This window comes from Danio rerio, chromosome 13 (assembly GCF_052040795.2).
Source record: "Danio rerio strain M-AB ecotype USA chromosome 13, GRCz13ab, whole genome shotgun sequence".
NCBI classification, from domain to species: domain Eukaryota; kingdom Metazoa; phylum Chordata; class Actinopteri; order Cypriniformes; family Danionidae; genus Danio; species Danio rerio.
Genome location: NC_141033.1, coordinates 25,145,803 through 25,166,103, shown reverse-complemented (window position 1 = coordinate 25,166,103; position 20,301 = coordinate 25,145,803). Strand labels below are relative to the sequence as shown.

General features: G+C 34.3%; 1 protein-coding gene and 1 long non-coding RNA gene across 11 annotated transcripts in view; one reads left to right on the top strand and one right to left on the bottom strand.

Moving 5' to 3' along the window:
• psda (pleckstrin and Sec7 domain containing a) overlaps positions 1-20,301 on the top strand; it is a 75,221-nt gene that overhangs the window by 36,395 nt on the left and 18,525 nt on the right. For 7 of the 9 annotated variants that reach the window (XM_087279199.1, XM_087279197.1, XM_087279203.1 and 4 more), the window contains 5 exons: positions 9,102-9,287; positions 10,497-10,577; positions 11,046-11,158; positions 11,276-11,334; positions 13,240-13,329. In XM_087279199.1, the coding sequence (XP_087135325.1) occupies positions 9,102-9,287; positions 10,497-10,577; positions 11,046-11,158; positions 11,276-11,334; positions 13,240-13,329 (529 nt within the window). Of the gene's footprint in view, positions 1-1,176; positions 1,596-3,925; positions 3,982-9,101; positions 9,288-10,496; positions 10,578-11,045; positions 11,159-11,275; positions 11,335-13,239; positions 13,330-20,301 lie in introns of those variants that run through there. The other 2 variants (XM_087279204.1, XM_087279205.1) reach the window with 2 other exon arrangements.
• Positions 8,164-20,301, bottom strand: part of LOC141377178 (uncharacterized) — a 29,505-nt gene continuing 17,367 nt past the window's right edge. Inside the window, exon 4 of one of the 2 annotated variants that reach the window (XR_015505952.1) lies at positions 8,164-9,276. This is a non-coding gene — a long non-coding RNA (uncharacterized LOC141377178). The remainder of the gene's footprint in view (positions 9,277-20,301) is intronic. The other variant, XR_015505953.1, reaches the window with a different exon arrangement.

Sequence of the window (20,301 nt, the reverse complement as noted above, 5' to 3'; positions counted from 1 at the left end):
CGCTGGTTCGAGTCCTAACTGGGCCAGTTGGCATTTCTGTTTGCATATTCTACCTGTATTCGCGTAGGTTTCTCTGGGTGCTCTGGTTTCCCCCACAGTCTAAAGACATGTGACATAAGTGAATTGGGTGAGCTAAATTAGGCGAAGTGTATGAGTGCATGTGTAAATAAGTGTGCATAGGTTTCCCAGTGATGGAAGGGCATTCGCTGTGTAAAACATAAGCTGGAAAAGTTGGTGGTTCATTCCACTCATTCGACCTCTGAAATACAGACTAAGCCGAAATGAAAGAATGAATAAATGAAAGAATGAATAAATACTTCTTTTTTTAAATACAAAACATAACAATTAGATTTACATCAGATGAAAATTACATAAGACAATAAAACATGCTGAATAAATCTTGAAATTATCGGACTCATTTTAAGTTACCCCATGGACTAATAGATTTTCTAATTCTAATTAATTAAAATTTATGTTTTAAATGGTGGAGAGAAACATTTTGCTACGTTTTCTTGATTTAAGGATATTTTACTGGAAAACTGATTAAGAGTTTAGCAGTGTTTTGCAACCTTCAGAAGGGTACTTTAACATGGTATTGGGTTTTCTGGTGCTCTACAATAAGGAGCATTGTTTGGCTGTTTCATCTGAGGTTTAGTCTGGTTATTAAGACTGAAAGCCGACACTGTCTGCTTTGATACCTGGCTCATCCACTACATTCCCGCTCCTACCATAGGGCCAGATATACCTGGAGCTTTGCCAGAAGCACGTAGTCAGTCTCCATGGAGAGGCCAGATTAACATGTTGTGTGATTTCAGGATTTCAAATAGAGAGAGTAGTAAAGGGTTTCACTAGTCTTTTTTTTTTTACACATATTTCTATATTATTTCTATATTATATTTTTATTAATAATTTAAATTATTCATATTAAAGAAAGCCACAGATCATTATTATAGAGTCCACTACATAATTCTGGCCTTTAGAATTGATTATGGATAGATGCGCACTGTGTGTTCAGCACTATGTTGAAATGGAGATCAGCGGCAGGGACAAAGTAGCAAGGCAAGACAAAGAGAGGAAGAGAGGCTTGGAGAGAGGGGAAAAGGGGGAGTAAACTGTTGTGAGAGGAAATACAGGGCATATCCACCAGCGAAAAATAGCTCCGCTGACAAGAGAAGAGGAACACACATTCACATCCACAACTAGGGAAGTGCGAGGAGGGAACAGCCGACAGAAAAAAATAGACAGACGAACCGTTGTATCTGATTTGACTGTGGGCACAAAAAGAGCTTGCAAAAGTTCAGAGTGGGATAAAAGCACCCGCAACGGGACAACTAAAGGACTAATGCCAGTTCTGAGGAGTTACAGAGGCAGAGGGTCAGATTTCTTCAAAAACCTCCTCAGGCTAGTTCTGGACTATAGGAGGTTCAGGGAAGGGGCGGAATGTGGAAGATTGGATGCTGCATATTTAAGCAAGTCACCTGGATATGTTAGGTGTGAAGGGGCGGGGCTAGGCTGATGGCTTGTTATTTGCTCTGCTGGGGAGGCGGAGCTTTGAAGGATAATTACATGTATGCCCCACATCCCTCCATATATCGGTAAGTAGTAAAGTGTATACTTCTTTTTATCAGTGTTATTTTTGTTTTAAAGTTATAATGTCAGAAATAAAGAGACTATAAGCCCTAACTGGGATGGTACATCTTTAAAAGGTACACATTTGAAACTAAAATGGGTCAATACAGGTACCTTAGAGGTTTGTGTTAGGATGGATGATGAAATAAGGCTGGGTGATTAATCGAAAAGTAATCAAAATCAATCTTCAGAATCTATAATCGATCTAATTTTCCAGGTAAATTTTTTTCAATTACTTTCCCTACCCTGTGTGGACTCACATGACCCTGCTCTGTTAAGACTAAATTATACTTATTATATAATTAGTTATACTTATTATATTATTCTGATATAATACTTCTGCCAAGGGCATGTGTTCAGTCCGGCATCCCCATGCACCTCACAAAAAATGTACTAACATGTCACAATGACGCATAGCACAAGCTTTGTGATTGGTCAGTTTCGTAGGCGCAGAGAGTTGCGTTTTAGCCAGTGCATGTTTTAATTTTCAGTTGTTCAGCATTGATGTTCAAAAAATAATCAGAGATCATAGATAGTTTGTGTTTTGTTAATTTATTTTAAAATCAAGTAATGCACCCTACATTAAAAAATCTCTCACTTGTAATATGTGAGCATATTTACTTTACAAAACTATGAGGGCAAAAACATTAAATAAATAAATAAAATAATCAATCATTAATCGTAATCAAGTTAAAATGTTCAAGTAGATTTTGATATAGGCCAAATTGCCCAGCGCTATGATGAAATTTCTTTAAAAACGTAAACATTCCGGATGTCACTTTATAGATTGTATTCCGTTAGTCCAAATTGGTGGTTCATACCATAAAACTCTAGTGAAAACTGTTGTCAGTGAGGGGTGTTTTCTTAACTTTTTAACTGTATGTAATATTGATATTATTGTCTATGCTGTCATATGATGTATAAAATACGTAACTAAAACAATGTAATACTTTGTCATTTTACTTAAAAATTAGTCAACCTATTGCCTTAAAAGTGTCAAATTCACATACTAAAAAATGAGCAAACCAGCTGTAACTTAATGCAATTTTTAGAATTACGCACATAGAAGATTTACTTTGTAATTGCTTTTTTTACATTTATATAAATAAATGTAAAAAGTAATGTAAAAAGTTTCTATTTAACGGAGAGAATTTTTTTAACAGATTACTAAACATAATACTTTTAATAACTCATTTCTAATAACTGATTTATTTTATCTTTACCATGATGACAATAAATAATATTTTACTAGATATTTTTCAATACACTTTTATACAGTTTAAAGAAACATTTAAAGGCTTAACTAGGTTAATTAGGTTAACTAGCCAGGAGAGGGTAATTAGGCAAGTTATTGTATAACGATAGTTTGTTTTGTAGACAATCTGAAAAAATATAGCTTAAAATGGTTTTTAAAAAATTAAAAACTGTTTTTGTTCTAGCCGAAATAAGACAAATAAGACGGAAGAAAAAATATTATCTGACATACTGTAAAAATTTCTTTGCTCTGTTAAACATAATTTGTAAAATATTAAAAAAGAAAATAAATTCAAAGGGGGGCTAATAATTCTGACTGCAACTGTATATATACGTTTAAAGCAGTTTTATCCAAAGACCTGGAATATACATGCGCTGTAAAAATACTGGGTTCCACAAAACTGATTTGTGTTCAACATTAAGGAATTAAGTTAGCTTATTAGTTATTTTTACAAATGTAAGTTGATTAAACATTTAAGTTGTCCCTAAAAAACTCAAGAATTGTGCTGTTTCAGGTCATTTGTGCTCATCAACTAGTCTGAACAAACAGTAAACATAATTTTTTGAGTGTGTGAATTTTTTAGCATGAGTAAGCTGATTGTTTCCATATAAACTTTAATGCATCAGTTAGTCAGTACTTAAGCAGTTTCACTCAAAAAATATGCAATGCCATTCATCACAAACATTCTCTTGCATTTTTCTCCCTCACAAAACATGTTAAGTATGTTGTTTATTGTTGTTCACACACAGGTGTCAAATGTCAGCAAGGTTTAGCAAAGGTGTGTCTGTAGAAACTCTTTGTAGAAACTCTTTACACAGCCTAGGAGCCTTGGCGGAAAAGTTTTCATTTTTCTTTCTCCTGTACCATGATTCTATCTTACCATTGTTTCAAGAACAAACAGTCAGCCCTCATCCCCTTTTTTTGTCGAGTCTCCTCCCCTGACTTGTTTGAGAACTATCCAGTTGGAGGAGGTTGGGAGCACTTCGGAACAAACCAAAGACCTATAGAGGGGTGATCTGGTGTGGCAAAGTTTTTAGTACTGTTCGTATGTCTGACTTTGGAATGCGGTGGTTTGAAGGCAGAGCTGGGTCACAGAGGTACAGTACAGCAGATGCTTTTCAAGTGCTTTTTCAGGATTGATGCTTTTGTTTTGGTTTGTTAGAACTTCTGTGTTGTTAGTTTTACACTGTTACTGAATGAAATGTGTTTTAGGTATATTTTACAAAAGGTTTATTTGATCATTCTCGTCTAAATGCACAAATGTACGTTCAGTTCTTTGTGTTTGTGTGACAGAAGACAGCATGTGTATGACAGGCTTTTTAAATTTGACACTCATTTGAATGTGAATGGTGCACAAAGGACAAAGGTGTGGGTTCATGCGCTCACAGTTGTTAGACAGGTGTACTTTATTAGTTATTAATGGTTGGTTTCTCTGTAAATGGTGGATTGAGTTGATCTGTTAGGAAAGAGTCTGCATGGCTGCATCAGATATGATCTATTTACACCACACTGCTAGTGCTAAGAATAACAGGTTTAACACGAGAAGTGAGCAAATTTAACCTCATGATTTGACTACTTTGTCAAATAAGCCCTGTTAACTACTAGAACTGAGTTAAGTTTTGTCAGTCGATCATAAATGCACCACTAAATATAAGTATAAATTGGGTTTGAAAGGTTTTGAGCATGTCCGCTTTCTCAAAATATATTTGGATTGCTTTCATAGTGTACTGTAGAAACTGCTGTGGTAGTATGAAAATGAAACAGCCACAGGATTTAAACTTGCAAAAAGTAAAATGTTTCTTGCCAGTCCTGATTCTAACACAATCTGAAGCATTCAGCATAGTTTTACTTCCTTTAGAGCTGAAACAAAAGCTGCTTGATTCATAATTAGATCGAAAAATCAGGAAATAGTTTGAAAGTAAACAAAAAAGATGGATAAAAACACCAGGTGTAAATATTAGGTTTAATATTATGTTACTTTTTGATCTGATTAACCAAAATGAATCTTCATACCAGGTGTTAACAGTCACACAATCCACACTGTAAACCCTAATGTTGTCTTTATCTAAACAATCAAGTAAAGTTGACTTAACTTAAAATTTTGCATTTTGGTCCTATCACTTTAAAATATTAGTTAATTTAACTCATGTACCATGAAAATGTAGGATTTCAAGTGTAGTGAGCTCAATATCATGATTAATTCTTCGAAAAACATAGGTCATTTTCACAAATGTAGTCTTGACTGTAAAATTTTTTATATTTTTTTATCAGAAAACAAATGGCTTCAGGTATAATTATTCATCATAATGTGAATAAATGGCTACTTATGTTTTGTTTAAAACACACACACACACACACACACACACACACACACACACACACACACACACACACACACACACACACACACACACACACACACATATATATATATATATATATATATATATATATATATATATATATATTAGGGCTGTCAAATGACACATCAATCAAAATGCTCTTCATCTGTGCACGTCCTTGAATATGTTTACCAACTCCCATTCTATAAAAGCACAAAAGCCATATATAGGAAATAACGAGAGTTGACAAATTAAAAACTTAGATTTTTTATTTTTTATTATAAAAAAATTATAATCCACACTGGAAGTCTATCTTTTGTGTGCCTGTGTGTTTTGAGGGAGCCTAATAAATAATGTATATAACATAAAAACTGCCTGCTGACGCACACAGTTAGAGTTGAATAATAAAATAAAGATAAATTATAAAAACAATGTATCAGAGACCCTTAAAAAAACTCAAAAATGAAACATCAAACAGAGCTAAAAGATTTTACATTGTCAATCAAATGAACTTAAACAATTAAAAACTGCTACAAATATTTGTTTGGGCAGAACTACAAAACTAAACGTAAAAAAAAGTTGCTTAAGTTGCACACTAATTTGGCCATGTAAATATCATTATAACCATTTTGTATAAATATTATTGTCACTATAAGCCTACATCATGCTGGCGATCAAAAACACTATGTCATGATATCTCCTGCGCTTGTCTTCTGACCGAGTGGATCTTAAAATACATGAATGATTCTCCTCAAAGAGCCTGAGAAGCAGACATTGTTTATAATTTGTAAAACAAAGACTTGCAGGTTAAGGAAACAGCATAGGAGGAAGTGGTGCAGAATAAAAGTAAAAAAAAAAAAAAAAAAGTATATTTATATGGACAGATAGGTAACTAGATAGAATAGACAGGAATATATTGATCTGTGCTCCGATGCACGCTGCAGAGTTCAGATGCAAAATTCAAATGCCTGCTCACCGCTTCTGCTCTCCCACGCGTGAGAAACAGGCGTGACTCTCGACTATTTAAAAAAAAAACGACCTATGTTGACGTACACAGAGCCCAACATGGAAGTTTATGATTGGGCCAGCCCAATGTCAATAAAGAAAAGAACCAATGGGCTAAGTGTTTTATGGGTCGATCAGATCATAAGAAGATGATTAGCCCGGCCCAAAAAGTACGTCGGCCCAGCGGGAAACTGCCTGGTCTGCCAGATGGCCAGTCCGCCTCTGCCCACAACAGGAAAAAAAAAACTACAACTGCGTTAATTGCATTAATTTTTTTAAACGCGTTAAATATTTCAAATTAAACGCATGCGTGAACGCACTAATTTTGACAGCACTAATATATATATGTATGTATCCTTAATATTTCAATTCTTTTTTTAAATGTAAAGATATTTGCGTATTGCTCTACATCTTGTGTGTATTAAGCAATGTGTAAGTGAGGCACACAACTAACACGCTCTGCGCTGGACAATAGGCCGGCTTTGTTCTGGTCTATAGAACAGACTATTATAGTTTCTCAAAATAGCAACGCGCCAGCAAAGCGCCTCAAAACACCTCCCTTCTTAGACCAGAACACCTATGGGCGCACCTATGAACGCAAATGCATTTCCTATTTAAACAGTGTGGCGCAAAACGTCAAAACGAATCTTGCGCCAAGCTGAAACTAGCAAACAACTATTGCGTCGCGCCTTGCACCACATTGCGCCGGGTGAATGACTGGGCGCATAGTAACAGAATGAAATGTCTGTCACTTGTTTTTATCTGTGGAATAATGGAAATAGAAATGTTGTTCAGAGCACTAGAGGGCACTACATTCCAGACACCTGGAATGTATAATAGGTGAGTGGGTGAATGAAAAAGAGATTTAGTTGTGGTAGAGGGAACGCATGGTTCTTTGGAGCTACTTCAAATGGTTTGTATTGTGAAGTCCTAGTTGGGAAACCTTGCTCAGCCTCAGTTTTAAGCTCAGCCTAAGAACTTCCTTATTGTCCAAATAACTGAATGTTTGGAAAATGTATTGCTGTCTGAATAAGATTGGACGTTTTAAATACCATCATTTTAAAGTTTCTATGTTTGATTATCTGCAAGTTGTTAAATCAAAGCAAAAGTAGATCAACATATTTCTACGCACTGAATGTTTTTTTTATTCCGAATCAGTGACCAGGTTTTTTTTTTTTTTACTTAAGGAAAAGACCATCATCCAACAGCTAAGACACTATTTTTTGAGAGAAGTTTCAAAGATATTGAAGATATTGGGGGTTTATAAACTTTGATTTAGGTACATTATTCTGTAATTCAACATATTTTCCATCTAAGAAATTGAATATATGCATAGAAAAAAACTGGTCACTGATTCTGAGTAAGAAAGTACTAAGTTTGGTGAACTGAACAATTTAAGTATAGTCTACAAAACCGGAAAATTAATACACTTAAATATGCAAGTTTTAGGAGACTCCATTACTCAATTAAATTGAGGCAAAGAGTTTACACAAGGGCGAAGCAGTGGCACAGTAGGTAGTGCAGTCGCCTCACAGCAAGAAGGTCGCTGGTTCGAGCCTCGGCTCAGTTGGTGTTTCTGTGTTCACTGTGTTTGCGTGGGTTTTCTCTAGTTTCCCCCACAGTCCAAAAGACATGCGGTACAGGTGAATTGGGTAGGCTAAATTGTCCATACTGTATGAGTGTGTGTGAATGTGTGTGTGGATGTTTCCCAGAGATGGGTTGCCGCTGGAAGGGCATCCGCTGCGTAAAAACTTGCTAGATAAGTTGGTTGTTCATTCTGCTGTGGTAACCCAAGATTAATAAAGGGACTAAGCCGACAAGAAAATGATTGAATGTGTTTACACAAATAATTTAGGTTATTCAACTTATTAGTGTTTTCAGTGTACAATTCACATACTGTATGCTCTTAGCATAAATGAGTACACCCCCTTTTAAAATTAATATTTTTATTAATTTCTCAGTGAATATAGGCAATACTTTTTGGTGCATTTAAACCAAAGTTTATTAAACAGTTATATCAATTAAAATAAGAGTTTGGTCCCCGAACATCATTAGGGATAAAAAGATAATACATTTAAATTGAAGTTATTGCCAAAAAATGACTACAATATAAATACAAAATTTTGATAAAAAAACAAAATGGACAAAAACTGTAAAAAACTGTAAATGGACAAAATCATTTACAGAAGATGCAGATCTCACAAATAAGAGAAGGCATAACCTTCTCTTCATAACCTAGAGCTGCGCCAATGCACAGTCACCTCTAAGCTTCAGTATTGTTGCAGGTTATGACAGATTAATGCTGTTTGAGGATTTGCAAATATCTGCCTGACCTATTCACATTTCCAAGATCTGACATGTAAGCAGGAGCCATGCCCTTTAATGACTTAAAACAAACAACAGAAGTTTTAATTCAACCCTAAGGCACTGGCAACTGATTTAGAGACATTAATATAAGTGTTATGAGTTCTCGCTTATAAACCTCAGTTAAAAAACTGGCAGCAGTATTTTGAACCATTTGAGGTGATATGGAAGATTTGAGTAGACCAATATACAAGGAATTACAGTAGTCCAAGCGTAATAAAAACAAAGGCACATAGAACTGATTCAGGATCTTTAAATGATAGAAAGGATTTAAAATATGGCAGAAATTAAAGATGAAAAAAAGACTTAACCACTGAGTTTGTATGGTGGTCAAATTTTATAGCAGAGGCAAAAATAATCTCCCAAAGTGTTCACTGTTGGCTTTAAATGGAAGAGTTTAAAGGACCACACTTAAAAATTGGCTTTGTTTTTCAACTAAAATAAATAGTATATTCCTCATTTACTAGCATTCAGATTATTCTTATTTTTAATTTTTTTGTTTCCAGAGAGAGGCCATCACGACCAGTGTCTGAGTCTGATCCAGAGGTAGCTGAGCGATTGGCTCTGGGCAGCACTGAAACTCTGGCCAATGGCAACAAGGCTGATCTCCAAGCTGCAAAACGGCTGGCCAAACGCTTGTACACTCTTGATGGATTTAAGAAGTCAGATGTGGCACGGCACCTGAGCAAGAAGTAAGGATATTTTTAATAATAAATGAATAAATAAAAAAGTTTATGTTTACAGACATTTTAGTTCATCCCTCTTGCTTTATTTTCAGAGACTCTGTGGAATAATTTACATAAGTTACATAAAGTTACATAAATAGTAAAGTTGTCAGAATAATAAATACCCATTTATAATAAAGTGTGCTTGACTGCAGTTTTAAAAAAAAAATGTTTTTTAAAGATGTCTCTTTTTTAATCTAGGGTGCAATTATTTTATGTAAAATACAATTAAGATGGTAAAATTGTAAACAAAAATTGTTAAAATTTAAATTTATTTAAATGAATTATACAATGTAATTTATTTCTGCAATTCAATGCTGAAGTCATTCTAATGGTGATCATTGATAATCATTTGGTGATCATGAATTATTTCTTATTATCATTAGCAGTCTTGAAAACAATTGTGGTTATTCATATTTTTGTGAAAGCTGTGATATATTATCATTAAAAATATATATTTTTATTATTACTAAAATTAAATTGGGGTTTCGTTCTGCTGTGGCGACCCCTGATACAATAAGGGGCTAGGCCAAAGTAAACTAAATGAATGCATAAAATTAAATTGATCAAAATGAAAGAAAATATAACAAAAGATTTGAGATTTTTGTTATTTAGAACTTTCTACTCATCAAAGAATTCTAAACAGTAAAATGTATTATGATTTTCACAAAAATATAACCAGATAAATATATAAATATTAATAATAGTTAAAGCCATTATCAATATCTGAGCACAAATAATAATAATGGATTATAACAGAGTGCCACCAAATCACCATATTAGAATGGTTTTGAAAGGATTGTGTGACATTTAAAGACTGGAGTAATGATGCTGAAAATTCAGCTTTGAGTAAATAAATAAATTATCTTGATGAGCAGAAGAGACCTCTTTCAAAAACATTAGCAAATCTTAATGATTCCACTCACTTTAGCAGTTGTTTAGTGTGAGTAAAATATGCAATTAGTAGCTCTAAACAGAGAAACGTTTATAAAAATGTATTTTAGGTTTGCCTCGCTCCACATTAAATGTTTCAAGCTGAACAGTATTACATTGACAAGAAATATTACATTTGTAAAATGACTATGAAATTTGTATAAAAGGTCAGACATTTGGAACTCTACTATAAACCAAAAAGCAATTTTTTCACACACTTTTGTCTTTTCCTGACTTGTACAGCAATGAGTTCAGTCACATGGTGGCGGAGGAGTATCTCAGTCATTTTAACTTCTCAGGGATGATGGTGGATCAGGCGCTGAGGTAATAACTATGTTAAGTTGTGTCAATGTTTGCTTTCATTTCTGCTGTCCAACAGGCTTTTTCACTCTTGCTTTTCCTGCTGTTGTCTTTTTAGAGTGTTTTATTTTTATATTTTTTTTATTAAGAGTGCAAAACATAAAACATAATGTAAACACAGAACACATAAACAGTAAAAGAACATAAACAGGAATGTGGATAAACAGCAATGAAAATAATATTGGTAGGATTTTCGTTGTATTCTTGCATAATAATAATAATAATAATAATAATAATAATAATAATAATGAAGTGATTTCGGCAACAATTTGAATTTTGTGATGGCGACAACAGTGAAATCAATAATAAATAAGGTAATAATAATAATAATAATAATAATAGTATTAAAAAAGATACATACCCAACACATACTGTACCACATATATTCTATCTTCTGTGTGAGTGATTGTGTTGTTGTTGTTTTTTTCTTAGGGTGTTTTTAAAAGAGTTTGCTCTAATGGGAGAGACACAGGAGAGAGAACGAGTTCTGTCCCATTTCTCCAAAAGATACCTCCAGTGCAACCCGAAGACTATACCATATGAAGGTCAGCCATAGCAGTGCTGTGTGTGTGTGAGATTGGATGTGCGTTACAGTAACAGTAACACTATGTGGTGCTCTTGCTCAGACAGTGAGCTTACTGGAGTTTATCTGTGTTTTTCAGACAGTGTTCACACATTGACTTGTGCCCTGATGTTGCTCAACACTGATCTGCACGGTCATGTGAGTATGATGCACTGTAAACACACAACAAACAAAACCAACGTCAGAAAAAAAAAACAATCTTGCTGGAGCTATGAGAGGCTATTTATTTAAAAAGTTGGAAAATATTATTGAGGAAGCCAATTTAAAAGATTCAGAGATAAATGTCAGCTTCACAACAAAAGATTTTCAGTGCAAAACTGACCAACTCAAATATTTGCATGCCACATTTCTCATATATTAATTTCTGCTTTGTCAGAAAAAAAATGATATTATATCTACCTTGAAAAATTTGAAGGAATAAATATATTTAAGCTCTATATGTGTAACGAGGGGAATGACTGGGACCGAGTCGGTGACAATATGTTTCAAACATATAAATGATTTGATTTATAATCAAATAATTTGATTTATTAGAATAATTAATACATTAAATTACTATTACTTGTATAACATACTGTAAGCTATAAAAAGTTAAAAACAATTACATTGTGTTTTGTAAAGATCACAAGAAAAACGTGCACATCCTAAAGCTGAATTTGAGTGCTCATCAAAAAAAAAGTACATCCAAAGGAAAATTTAAATAAATAAATAAATATTCATTCAATCATTTATCTTCCGTTGGCTTAGTCCCTTTATTCATCTGGGGTTGCCACAGCAGAATGAACCTTTCAGCCACAACCTGAAGTACAAAAGTACTGGGAGTCACCCATACACTATTGCAGTCACACTCACACTACAGCCAATTTAGTTTATTCGAATAACCTATTGCGCCTATTTGTGGACTGTGGGGGAAACCAGAGCACCATGTGAACATGCAAACTCCACACAGAAATGCCAATTGACCCAGCTGGGACCCGAACCAGTGACCTTTTTTTGGCTGTGAGGTGACAGTGCTAACCACTGAGCCACTATGTCGCCCCATAAATGAATGAATGAATAAATGAATGAATAAATAAATAAATACATTTAGAGCTCTGGTGTAGCAACTTTGTTCTTTATTTTGTACAATGTACTGTATATTGTTGCGCAAAAATGTATGTTACTAAAATGTTAACCAGTTATATTTCTTAAATGTTCATGTTTACTTTATGAAAATAAAAAAGATATGATTATTAAAGAACAACATAAAAAATAATAAATACATAAAATATATAAATGACATGTTAGCTTCACTGCTTCAAGCAAACAGTTCAAATATAAAACATTCAAATATTTTGGAAACAATCCATTTTTAGTGTTAGCCACAGTAAAATGCTTATATCATTCATTCATTCCTTTTTCATTCATTTTCTTTTCGGCTTAGTTCCTTTAATCTGCAACCCATCATTCAAATTAGCCTATCGAATTTACCTATAGCGCATGTCTTTGGATTGTGGGGGAAACCGGAGCGCCCACATGAACACAAGGAGCACATGCAAACTCCACACAGAAATGCTAAAAGCGACCTTCTTGCTGTGAGGCAACATTGCTACCCGCTGCGCCACCCATTCTTATTTCAACTTTATTAATACCATAAAACAAACAAAAATACTCTCTGGCATTTAAAATCTTGGAAATTAAAATAAAGAGGCCTATGTGAAATAGGAGTTATTTTACACGTACATGATTGGAGACTGTAAATGGAGCTGGTTGGGATGTTTTTTTAATTTGAATGTTGTTCTCTGAGCTCTGCTTCGCCCTGAGGGAATGAGGAGGAATGTAGCTTTAGCAGTTCGGATTAAAAATAGAAATTCATCCATAAATGTATTAGTAAAAAACCTTTCTCAGGGGAAGGCAAATTACTTTTGTACAAAATATTAAAGCATTTACTGCCCACTGTGCAGTTGCTACTGTATTGTAGGTGTTGTTGAGAGCACAGGAGCTGTGAAATATAGGTCAATGTATCAGCTGACAGTGAATTCATCATCTCTCTCTCTCATTCAGAATGTGGGCAAGAGGATGTCCTGCATGCAGTTTATTGGTAACCTGCAAGGGCTGAATGATGGGCAGGACTTCCCAAAAGATCTTCTTAAGGTTTGTACCGTTTTCAAGCATTCCCACATTGACTGTGTTTGTATAGTGAATTGTATAGTGTCATGAATCAATAAAAGGTTTATATGCACCACAGCTAATGGAGTGTTCCCATGTGTAAATAGCATATTTTGAATAAATTAAGACATGAACATTTTGGCCTGCTTTTTTATTCTGGGAAACTGACTCACTCTTGGTGCTTTAATATGATGCATTTACATTTTCAGACAGAAATGAATGATGCTTATTTGTGCACTTTTTACTTTTCTTCAATGGAATCAATGTTCTTTTAAGATTTAAGATTTTTGTACTTTTGAAACAAAAGTCCATAATGCTCACTTATGCAGTAAATGAAGTAATTTAGTGAAATATTATTACAATATCATTTTCTTTTGATATGAGTAAAGAACTTAGTATGAAATAAAGTAGTTCAAAAATCATAATAAATAATATAAAATGAATACATTTGCAAGTAAAGAACATACTTAAAGGTCTTACAAAACTGTTGTCACTATTAACCAATATATGTATCTCTAAATAAAAAGTACATTAAAATATTAATAAAATCAAATCTGACAAGCCTCAAACTTTTGATGTTCTTATGAAATTTCACAGAAATGAGTAATAATTCAAAACGTTTTAGATGAAGCTGAAATACAGCTTATTAGTCAAAATACCAAGTCAGTTTAGTCCATATATTTGTGGTGAAGTTATTTCAAGCCTTTCTGAAACAATGAGTCACACACAAATGCCGTTTGCAGTACACACACACATTTATGCATGCTTACTGACACCATGCAGCAGTGGTGAATATAGAGGTTAATAATTAGATAGTGATTTTACTGTCTTTATTACAAACATTTTCTGATTTAAAAACTTTAGACTTAGAAAACTCACAGATATTTGAAACAGTCAACAATCTCAGTTTCTTTGCTCTATAGACATGTTTTGTGGACATGTGTATCCATGTTATTATAGAAACCTGGCACTTGTCAGTCAATTCTTATTGGCTGTAGTGTATGAGTGTGGGTGTTTGGTGGTTGCGGCTGGAAGGGCATCCGCTGCGTAAAACATATGTTGGGTAAGTTGGCAGCCCATTCCGCTGTGGCGACCATGGTTTAATAAAGGGACTAAGCCAAAAAGAAAATGAATACATGAATGAATGAAATTGAGCATGCAAAATTGTCAGTGACGTAATTAATATATTTTCAAGTATTTTTTGGAAAGATGCCTTAATTTACCTTGAAAAAAGCATTTGCAGAAGATACAGTTGTCTGAGAATCATACTTGTATATATAATAATAATTGCGTATAAATAATAAGTAACAGTAAATAATAGTAAGCTTTCATTCATTCATTCATTTTCTTGTCAGCTTAGTCCCTTTATTAATCTGGGGTCGCCACAGCGGAATGAACCGCCAACTTATCCAGCAGGTTTTTACGCAGCGGATGCCCTTCCAGCTGCAACCCATCTCTGGGAAACATCCACACACACACTTATACACTACGGACAATTTAGCCTACCCAATTCACCTGTACCGCATGTCTTTGAACTGTGGGGGAAACCGGAGCACCCAGAGGAAACCCACGCGAGGGCAGGGAGAACATGCAAACTCCACACAGAAACGCCAACTAAGTTGAGGTTCAAACCAGTGACCCAGCGACCTTCTTGCTGTGAGGCGACAGCACTACCTGCTGCGCCACTGCCTCGCCCTGTAAGCTTTCAGTGCAATTAATCACACTGTAATAGGACATGATTAATCATGATTAAAATGTTAATCTATTGACATCCATAAACAGAATCTAGCTGAAACAGAAAATCTGAATTAAAGTTTAATATCAGAAAATTCTCGTGCATGTAAATATTACTGTAGTCTTATATAAATCGCCATCTATTCATATAAAGGTTACTTTTCTTATAAATATTTCTGGAGAAATCCACAGCCCTTCTTTACTTTGAAGATCTGATAGAAGCATTATCCCTGACGAAATTAACTTCCGTTGCACTCATTGAAAGCCTTGTCTGAATATATTGATTTATTGTCACTTCAGTGTTGATGTTGAAGTGCTGTGACTGTCACTGCTGATGTCATTGAACTTCCTGTGCTCTGATATGCTGGTGCTCAGGGTTTGTCTATTTTAGTCCTTCTCTCGAATCACAGGGCAGGCTGCACAAGAATAATAACCGCACGATGACCGCACCTGAACCACTCATATGTGCTTTAAAATCACAGGCAGCTTTTCAAGCATTTTGTCCTCCCACTCCCTCTCTCTCCTCTGGCCATTTCTCTTTCTCTCATCCCTCGTTCTCTCCTCCACCCTCTCACTCTGTGCCTCGCTCTATTTCATCACCTCCCACCTCCGTTTTTTCTGCACTCTATCTAGTCATTAAACTAGCTGCCATCGTGCTCTTTGTTTCACCCTATAATCTGCAAAAATTCACTCTGCTGAACTGTACTTAGCCCTGTCTGTCGAGGTTATTTTCATATCTATATTATCCTCCTAATCTGAGCCTTTGGCTGACGAATGACATCCTTCTTCGTCTTTTTAATTCTTGTCTTCTTTCTCTCCTCCTACCACTATGTGAGGGTGTGAAGGCCACGCAGTTGTTGACAAAGATGGTTAGTTGTCTTACAAAGCTCAGGCAGATTATCCTTCTAGGTATATTAAGTGAATGATTTCTGCTTTTCTTTATTAAAGGGTGAGTTCATTCAAAAATAAATATTAGCCCATGATAGACTCACCCACATGGCATATGCAAACGGTGTATATGAGTTTTTTCTTTCTATCGAATCTCTCATTATTTAAAAAAAAATGTCTGGCTTTTTAACTGCCCAATAACATGCACTATTCATAATAAAACCAGTCCAACCAGGGGTTAAGGTCTTGTAGTAATTTAGTGCGTTTCTGGTAGTGATTCAATAAAAATTTCATTAAATGGATAGTTCACCCAAAATTAAACATTTACTCATTATTTACTTACACTCAAGTAATTCAAAACTTTTATGAATTTCTTTTTTTCTGTTGAACACAAAAGATGATATTTTGAAGAATGTTGAAAAAAGCAGCTATTGACATCTGTAGTTGGAAAAAATACCATGAAAGTCAATAGCTGTCTTTCTCAACTTCAGTGTTTCTTCCTTTGTATTCAACAGGTGTAAAACGTGAAAGATGAGCAAATGATGTTAGAATTAATCTTTTTAAGTGTAGTATCCCTTTTAGTTGATCAAAAACATACAGTATGACACAACTAGTGTCAGTCTATCAGTAGTATAGTGTGAACCAGACAGTCATGTCTAGTTAGTATTCAATCTTTAAAACCCTGTTTCTGAGAGTCTACTCTGCTTTGATTGGTCAGATGGCTTGGTCTGTTGTGACTGGACTACCACTTACAGTATCTGTAACACATGATATATTCATTACCATATATCAGCACTTCTGCATACTGTACAGTGTTATGAACAGTAATGATGCTGTCAGTAATTGGGTCAGATTCTTATTCTATGTGTTTGATGCTTAAAGCTGACTTTATTCTCAAGCACCTATTGAAGATCAATACAGGGACACTGGAATTATTGAATGAAACACTTTCTCCTTTCCATATGCACCAGACACTTCCTAATCAAATATTTTGTAATTGAAAGTATTTAATGTAGGTGAGTGGGCTTGACATAGCAAATGTAGGCAATGCATCCTTTTTTAAATCTCCATATGGACCAGACACCTTCTTATATGAACCCCATGCTTCTCTGAAAGAAATCCTTTGTGTGCTCTACACAGGTGAGAGGGCTTAACAAACCACTTGTAGGTGACACTCTGATTGGCTGATAGCTGTGTAATATTTTGCCATATCAGAACTCATACAGCCTCTTCACTCTTGTTTATTACTTCGCCCACATGAGCGGCAAGCAAATTAATAAACTTACTGCAGTTTAACAAATATTGCAGCTGTTTGACAACATGATGTACTTTTGAGGCTTTTAAAGGCAAGAATGTAGTTGTTTGGATTGTAACAATGCAGATTATTAATAAGGATGGTGTCTATTTTAAATATTTATAATTTGGATACAGTGCCACGACATCCATCAACCTGTCATGCTGAGCAGAGCAATGAAGGTTGATGTTGTTCATCCACAAAATGGTGACAGAGACCACATAATAAGCCCTTAGAGGAGAAAACTCAGCATAAAACTACAAACTACAGCTGATTGAATTATTATAAATTTGGTAGGTGCCATTCTAAGTCGATCTCTCCATTTTGTATGTTGTAGTGTTGTATTTATACAATATAATTGTAGAATATTGAGTGTGAGATGGAACTCATATCAGCAATGGCCACTCTTTGTATAACCCTGAGTTATAGTGGACTTGGTTGGCCATGTGTTTGTTTCAAATGAGTATACGGTTTTCATTACTGCAGATTAGTTCAGTAACATAAAGAAAGGAGAAATGCCTGCATGTGTTTAACATTCTTCCTTATCACAAACACAACAGTACTCTGGTAGTGTTTGCTTTGCTTTGGCTTTTTAGGGGTTAATTATTGTGATATTCCAATTGTAACAGAAATACTTGGAAATGTCTCTAGACTGATGACATTTCATGCCGTTCAGCCTTATAATCTTAAAATGTGATCAAAGTTTTGTCATAATTTTTGTTAATGCTAGAGAATCAATCATTTTTGAGACTCTATGTTTGATTTCATTTTTATATACACGATTATGCTGACAAACTGTTGTATAAACGCAATATCACATGAGTAGCCGTGCAATATAGCTTTATACAGTATCGTCACTGGTGGGACACTAAGGCACTCGGCCTGTGGACTTATGCCAATACAGGCCTCCCACCAGTGGCAATATACAACCTCATCGCACTGATACTTGTGTGATATTGCTCATTAAAAAAAAAGTGTGAATCTCATGCCAACTACAACAACAGCTATACATACTAATGCTAATAATTATGACTTCAACTGTACCTTGCATACTTAAATCAATTTGATAACAGGTATGCCACATTTTCACACTAGAAAGCATGTTTTATGTGGGAATGTAACCGATTTGCTGATATGCTGCAAAGGCTCCTTTAAATACAAGATCAATGTAGCAAATTTTTTTGAGAAGGCAGACAGCATTGTCGCCAGGTTGACCAGAGCAAATTTTGAAAGAAAGAAAATTCTAAACTAACTTTGACTTGTCATAGCATTTATATACAGCTGCTCTCTGATAATTTGATGTTCCTTTTATTCCTTTATTTGTAAGTTGCTTTGGATGAAATCATCTGCGAAACAAATCAATGCAAATGCAATTGACTCATTTCAGGCAGTTAAAGAGACAACCCCAATCGTCCTGCAGTTTGATATTTGCAGAACTTTTAGGGGATTTTAATTATAATTATTTTTGAATAGAATAATAATGATTATTAATTTAGACACTGCTTTTATTACTTCCCATAACGCTTTTCTCTTGACCCTCTTTTTCCTCTCTGTCTGCCTGATATTACAACAGGTTTTAGGGTTAAATATAGCACAGATAGAGATGGCAGCTGAGAGAGACGTCTGTAAGCCAACAGGTTAGACTCTCAGTGCCTGTGTGGTTCATGACAGTTAACGGCGGTGACAAACCTGTGTGAAGCCTGTCTTGATGCCAGCAGCAGCAGGGGTGGCAGGGAGGACAGATGGGAATTTGGATGCCGCAAGGCTTTTTATTGAAATGAGGGTTTTGTCATGGTATTATCAAAAATGCGTTACAAATTGCTCATGCTCTATCTCTCTCATGTCCTTCTTTACCCCTTTTGTTCCCTATTGTCAATTTGCAAATTATGTTTCTTTTTTACTCAATTGTGCAAACAGCATAAGATAATTTATGATCTCCCAGGTGCAGATTAATGAGTATGTGCATATGCTTTATTGCAATCTGTTTTAAGTTCCTCCCACTGGTCCCCATATAAGTTTGAAAGTCAGAACTGGGAGAGATGCTGTTTTGATGATTGATTGATCAATTGACTGACTGACTGTTGTGCTTCTTTTAAAATAAAAAAATGAAATTGAAATTTTTGACCCATATGTAATTACAACATATTGGTTAATATATTTTCATTGTGTAGTTGTTCATTGTTTATTCTTACACTTAATATGTCGAGACTATTAAGATTCCTCTATTGTAAATAATGAGTAAATCTGTAAATTTCTTTCTTTCTTTAAAAAGTGGACATTTGTTTGCTCAAAAATACTGATAAAACAGAAAATGTATGGCAGTTCAAAATAAATAGTATGCCAGTTTTCTATTTATATTATAAAATGAAGTTTAATCCTGAGAATAAAACTATATTATTTCATTAATTCAGTCTTTTAATCTTTGTTCAATCTATTATATCTTATCTTTTATATTTTTACAATCACTCCAAATACATTATAATAATTATAATCAATGTTAAAAACAGCTGTGCTATAAACTATGAAACATTTATTTCAGGATTCTTTAATGAATATAACATTGAGATAAAAGGGGCTAAAACACAATTATATGAAATAGATTGTTTTGCAACATATACAATATAAACGTTTAAATGTGACATAACTATTAACTTAACATGTATATTAGTATATGAGCGTGACTGTACTGATCATTTTGGGACCTAAGACACGTCCATATATATATATATATATATATATATATATATATATATATATATATATATATATATATATATATATATATATATCATACAAAATTTCACACTTCAACGGTTCAATGTATAAACTTCAATATCCAAGTCACACTTTTACTGCACAAAAAGTGGAAAGTGATTATTTAGATTAATTGCCTTATTTAAGTATTTAAAGGGATAGTTCACCCAAAAATGAAAATTCTGCCATAATTAACTCACTATTAACTTGTTCAAAATCTTTGAGTTTACAAAACAAGATGTTTTGAAACGTGCTGATAACTGGGAGCCATTAAGTTCTATAGTATT